Source organism: Apis dorsata, unplaced genomic scaffold (genome assembly GCF_000469605.1).
Source record: "Apis dorsata unplaced genomic scaffold, Apis dorsata 1.3 scaffold_58, whole genome shotgun sequence".
NCBI lineage: Eukaryota > Metazoa > Arthropoda > Insecta > Hymenoptera > Apidae > Apis > Apis dorsata.
Window position 1 is genome coordinate 1,380,919 of NW_006263358.1, and position 6,681 is coordinate 1,387,599.

A 6,681-nucleotide genomic window follows, 5' to 3' on the forward strand; every position below is an offset into this window, starting at 1 on the left:
CCGTGTAAATAAGAAGGACAAACACGGCGAAATTCTCGAGTCCGCGTGATTTTTACGAGCGGAGGAAACGAGCACGGAGGGAGGAGAATATATCGTATTGTAAGTGGCGCTTTAATGAAATCGTTATTGCACGACGCGGCGGGTGGTGGCACGCTTCGCTATTATTTAATTGCGAGCCGCTATTTAGCCAACGATTTTTCTCCGTTAACGACGGGGGAAAAATCTACATGAAACGAAATTGGTCTCCGTCGCGGAACACGTCGCGAGAGGAACACCTCACGTGTTTCGTTACGACACCATGTGTGACGTATCGGGGATGGAAATTAATTTCTTCGCCTCTTTTCAACACCAAGTGATAAAGTTTTTCAATTTCGAAAAAATAAACGATAATTTTGAATTTTCCATCTCATCAAATGATCACAATTATCAATATTACAAACGAGTAAAGATATCGAATCGATTAATTGGTACATTTAAAACGTGCGCATGGTGTCGCATTTGACGAATTATTTTGTAAGACGGATGACACGTTCTCGAGAGAAAAATTATTATTACCAATCGCGACATGACGATCGAGAATTGTAAATGAGATCGATTCAATTTCGGGCGGATGTTTAATTAATTTGTGGATCGGTCGTTTCTTGCTTCCCTATGAATTAATCTCGATGTAACCGCCGTTGATTCAATTTCACTTCGTTTAATTATTCACCCGGACGACGTTGTTTGCATAAAAAGCGTGCTGAATAGCGGGCGTTGTTAAAAAAAAAAAAGAAAAAAGAAAAAAAAAACGGAAAGAATGGAGGAAAATGCGCGAAAAGAGGCACGACCTTGTTTCCAAGTTTGCCTTTGTGTTTCGATAATTGCTTCGATAAGCCGTACACGTCTATCGTGACAAGGTAATATTTTCCTCCAACGCACATACTTTACCGATATTTAAGTCTCGGTAATTTTCTAACTACTTAAATCGACCATTTATTCACCAGGATCGTTCGTTTAAATCGTTCTCGAAATAACTCCATACAAAACTTGGATCAGAACCAAAGAATCGGAGCTAGCTACTTCTAAATATTAGTCTTAGACAGAAGGAATTCGACCACTAGACCGTTCGCACTGACCACCATTCGGTAAATAGAAAATCCAAATGTAGCACATTTTTTCCTGGCTACGCTCCAAAATAATTTGAACAATCAATGCGAAGTGTCAACATTTTCACAAAAATATTGGCCACCACGATTTTTTGCCAATATTTATTAGTCATCCTAAATTCTAAAATATTTTTCAATGGTAAAAACTTCATTGGATTGTTCAAATTAACGAATAAAAATATAAAACGAATCTAATTTTCCTAACTTCAAAACTTTCATCCGAACAATCGATTGACGAGAGATTTCGAGATACGAACAATTCTCTCTAAAAGTATCAACCATTACGATATTTTCATCAATATTTAAAAATTATTAATAAATCCTAAAATATTATTCTTCGACTACCTTCGATTACTTTCACCCGATATAAAAAATATAAAATACAAATACAATTAATTTTTTCTAACTGCACTCCAAATCTTTTTGAACAATCAATAAAATTGGAATAACAGAGGTGTCAAATCCCTGTGGAGGATTTCATTGAAATAGCATCACGATCCTCTCGTCGATCTGTCGTCCCTTCAAGGGCCATTCCTCTCATCGTCACGATCGCACACGAGTGGGTGTCACTTAACGATTGCGTTACGAGTGAGAGGTAGGAGGCACGATAACGAGCAGGTAACGCGGCGCTATTATCAATTTAATTGGTAGATCGTGCCGAGGTATCATCGAATAATCGATACACCGAATCATGGGTCGGTCTCACAAAGAGAGCCAAGTCTTGGAAGAAATTAATAAATCAAGACTGGTTTGGTGGAGGCCACCATGGCGCTCCTTCGTCATTCCAAACGTTTTGTATCTAGTCTTTACGGCATTCCAACCGTGAAAGAAACGCTCGCCTAATAATCGTTTTCTAGCCTTTTTCACATCCTCGTTTTTTTTTCTTTTTCCTTCTTGCATTTCTTCGTTGCATCTTCATAAACTAACCTATCTTCCTCCGTCTTGAAACGCGACTGCTTATTAAATGCCTCGTGTCTGCTTATCTGTTAGTTTTATCCCTTTGTTTCGAGAAACTATCGAAGACTATGGAAGGCAATCGGGACGAAGAATGGGACAAGTTTATCGCCGAATTATCGACGGGATGATAGGAGAGTCTAGACCTCAAAAGAACAATTTCTCGAAGGATAAAGAAATCGATGAGATTATTTTCTGTAGATATTTCCGTCTAGCCTTCACGTTTTTCTTTCTCTTTCTTTTCTTTTTTTTTTTTTTTCTTTTTTTCCTGAATGGAATCCTAAACGTTTGATAGAAAGTAACGATAAACCGACTCAAAGATTCGCCTAAATTAATATTCACGTCAGTGATCGTTCTAAATATACCCTGATCGAGCTATTCGAGTGGGTGATCGTGTATATACGCGATTTAGCGGCGCGTAATCGCGCCAATAAAATTAAAAAACCGCCTATAAAAGATCTGGCGGTATCTCGACCAGAATCCCTTCGAGATTCGAGTCGAGGATCTCTTCAACGCTGGAGGTAAAAAAAAAAAAAGAAAAAAGAGAGAAAGAGGAGCATCGATGGCCGGATTAATCGGGGCCATGTGCGCCACCAATCCGTACACGGATATATCGACACTAATTTTTTTTTCATCCCCCTTAACCCCGTTAAAACGTGAAGACAAGTCGGTATGAAGAAAGAGAGAGAGAGAGAGAGAGAAAATTCGTGAGAAAAAGCAAAGACGAATCATACCTTGACGAGCAGGTGGATTGGCTGGCTGACGCTGAGTGGTTTGCCTCTTCTGGCCTTTCCGCCTCCGCCGCCCAAACACTTTATCCACGGCATTCCTCGAGTGTTTTCTCGCCTCTCCGTTGCCTCTTGTTCGCGACTCCGATTCCTCTCCCTACTCTTCTCTCCCACGATTCTCTCTTCCTAGCTCGTTCCTCGTCCTCCTTCCGCAAATCCCTCAAGGCTTTCCGCTCGTATCCGCGTCGCTCGTTCGCTGCATCTCGCGGATTCCCCCTCTCGTGAGAACTTTTTAACTTTTTAAAATTCACGCGTTTTCAACACGCCGATTATATATTTAAAACTCGACGCGAGTCTTAATAATATTTTTCTTTCGCACGCAAGAATCCTCTTCTCCCAAATATCCGAATTCCAAACTTCGCAGTTTCCTTTCGTCCGGTCACTGTTTTGTAAACAATATTAACACGCCTCTCCCACAGGCCAGACCAAGTCCACCGTGATCCCGCATCGAAGAATCGAAACTTCTCGAATTAATTATCTTTCTTTGTCACTGCACGGTGTACAATCGATCGTCCATTATACCGCATGATTTCCTTTCGAGATTTGCGGTTAATAGATTCGTTCAGGCACACGGAGGCAGGCTTCGATGAATTACGAGATAGATAAAAGATAAACACGAACACAGAGAGACGGAGGAGAGAGAGAGAGAGAGAGAGAGAGAGAGAGATGTTGCGTAAACTCGATGACGAGATGGAAACACGGCGTGGTAGGGAGCATCGGTCGGTTTTGCGTTTCCACGCTGCTTTTTCCACGCTGCGTCGACGTAGCACGGAACTAACGAGGACGTCCTCTCTCGCGCGCGGCTCCCGCGACACTGCCGGCCGTCCGNTTCGCTATCGTCGATTTTATACGCGCCTTGACACAGGCCGGGTCACACCGCGGTTCCTTATCTCCTCTTCATAGACAATCCTTTGCACTAATATATATATATTAATAATCATATATTAATAAACATCTATCGTACAATTTATACGAATTTTAATTTCGTTAATCTTTTCTTCCTCTCGTCGATTGAATTTTTTTTTTTTTTTTTTTTTCTTTAGAAATTCTTTTTAGAAACTTGAGTTTATCGTGAAGTTGGTGATGTTACCGCAGACTCAAGCTCGGATTAACTTCTGGTCAACTGTCAATGCAACCTCGTCGATCAATCTTCTTCGTTTTCATCAAATTCCACGGATTATCCAGAAAGTAATGAATCGTAATTGAATCTCGTGCAAGTTTGTAGAATGTTCTGTGACATTTTACAATTATTTTTTTAATTCAATAGTTTGTTCGTTTTAGAAAATTATTTTCTTTTTTCTTTTTTCTTTTTCCAATTGTAAAATGGATAGATATTTATAAAACGACGATATTTTTTGTTATTTATATTCTTCCCTCTTTCGAAACATGTCTTCAATTCGTAGAAAATTATCAAACAGAAATTGAAAAATACGTATACACGTGTGCGTGAATAAACGTGAATGTGACTTGATTTTACGAGCGTCAGCTTTTCTCGACCAGCTCGACCCGCGGCCTGCCGTCGACTGACAGAAAATACCAGCCGGGACCCCGAAGAGCGCTCTGAGGGCCGGACAGAGGGGCGGAAGGAATCGACAATCCGTGTCGAAACGCAGCGCAACTCTCCGCATCTGCGCCTCCGCCTTCCCGCTTCTGCGACGATCACGAAAATCATCGAAGATTCTTGTCCTCGGCAAACAACGATCTCGAACCGATTCTTTTTTTTTTTCTTTTTTCGGATCCTTAATATATTTGCTTTGCCCCTCCGCTCCTATCTTTATAGAGCGTTCATCGATCGAGAAGGTAATGTCGTTTGTCTACGAGTTGAAAAAAAGTAAATCGAACCAAACCCATGACTCCATCTTCCACGGCCACGAATTTCCCAGAAGACGTTTCAAGAGATTTTATAGTGGAATAACTTTATGATCGTTTCATCTTTTTTTCTTCTTTTTTTACCGATCGCTTCAAGTCTCAGAACACAGATGTCAGATGAAAATAGATGAAGCTCGTACACTTGTACAAACATCTTCGTGTCACGAGTCAACCCTATGGACTAATGTGTCCGCATACTGGACCTACACACACTCCCTCTGTCTCTCTCTCTCTCTCCTCCTTCTTTCATCTCTCGCCATATCGATCATCCGATTCATCTTACACTCTCCACACTTATTATCCGCGTATATTTGACGAGAGATACATACGTAACAAGGTTGTATCTCTTAAAAGTCATCTCCGTACCTACGCAACCCTTAAAACCGGTACTTATATGCTTCATCGTCTAGCCGATATATTCGAGTTATGACAGGATGGTAACGGTGTCGATGGGGAAACATTGACATGGGTCCCCCTGCACGGAGGCAAATTACGTTACCACGTGAAACGAAATGCCCCGTACCCCCCTCCCCGTACTATGTCGTACAAGCGCAGTATCAACGGGAACCGTGTTTACATCTCGTCGTGGTGCAGCGGATCTTTACGAGAGGGGCCCATAAACCCGTACTTGCTGCACCACACGTATTTACACACGAGCCTCGCCATCGTTCCGACCGATCATCGAATCGGAAATCAAGTTTCCAACGTAACGTGAAATTTTTTTATTTTCTATCGACGAGCAAACAACGCGATATTAAGTTATCTGTATCTGAAATTTTTCTCAGCCATTTACATAATCCGTCCAACTGTGGGCACATGAGAGTGGAAACACGAAGAGCGGATAAACTCGAGTCGATAACGGGAACAGTTTTGTAATAGCGTAATAAAAAAATATTATCGATTAATTACCGAATCGATACATTTTTAATATATGTATCGGGATGTGTTCATTTTCTGTTGAAATGGGCGGATTTCGAATGTTTGCCTGGTTTTCTTGATAGCTCAATTAAAATCGCGTTAACACTTGTTAACATTCGAGGTGATTAACTATAATTAAAATATACGTGGCAGTTAATTAAGAAAATTTTGCGAGTATTTTTTTCTCATTAACAATGAAACAATGTAACACTTCGATTAATAAATTTTTAAAAGTATCGTGGCAATATGTATCCGTTCAATTTACGTTCCTTCATTTCCTTTTTATCCTTGCCATTGTTTTAACAATAGTAATTTTTACTTCACAGGCTGTATAAAGTGACCCACATAAAGTCTCACGAGTTATTTTCTTGCTAAACTAACGAAGATATCGACTTCTCTTTTTTTTTTTTTTTTTTAATCAAATTCACATTTGATCTTTTGCTGCGCAATAAATTTAAACTCTTGTGAAATTCTTCTATTGAATTTTTTTAAATGAAAAGTGACCCATTTCTTTTTCCTTTTTTTAAATTATTAACACGAAGAGTTTTTACGTTGTAAATGTTTGGGTATAACTCGACGAGCAATTTCGTTGCCGTACTATATCTTCATCGATACAATTACACATGCACGTAGTAGGTACGTAGTTGCGCAGCGTCCCGCAATTACAATCGAAGAGCTGCCCCCTTTCACGGCCACGAAACGAGATTCCAGGGCCTGCAGGGACCCCGGCCAGATAAATCATCGGCTTCTTCGAAGTGTCTCTTCTTTCCCGATGTCCGTAGTCGCTAATTAAGTTTGCAGAACGCTGTTGGTGCCGCTTCTGGCCGCATAACGAGGCGTGTGTAACTTTCTGTTCAGCGGGAGGTAATGCGAGTGGAATACTTAATATCGCGGGCACCCGGCCTCGGATCTCTTTCTGGGCACGTGCTGCTCGCCTTAGGCCAGAAAGGGTTGTGAATCCGGAAGGCGCGGCCACGTTTTCTTCGTTTCCACGAAACAACTGTTAG

General features: G+C 40.9%; 1 protein-coding gene across 1 annotated transcript in view; it reads right to left on the reverse strand.

Moving 5' to 3' along the window:
• The window catches only part of LOC102675940 (tensin-3), a 149,681-nt gene extending 145,840 nt beyond the window's left edge, over positions 1-3,841 (reverse strand). Inside the window, exon 1 of the mRNA XM_006609641.2 lies at positions 2,834-3,841. Coding sequence (XP_006609704.1) covers positions 2,834-2,926 — 93 coding nt within the window. The 5' untranslated portion in view covers positions 2,927-3,841. The remainder of the gene's footprint in view (positions 1-2,833) is intronic.
• Positions 3,842-6,681: the final 2,840 nt, after the last annotated feature.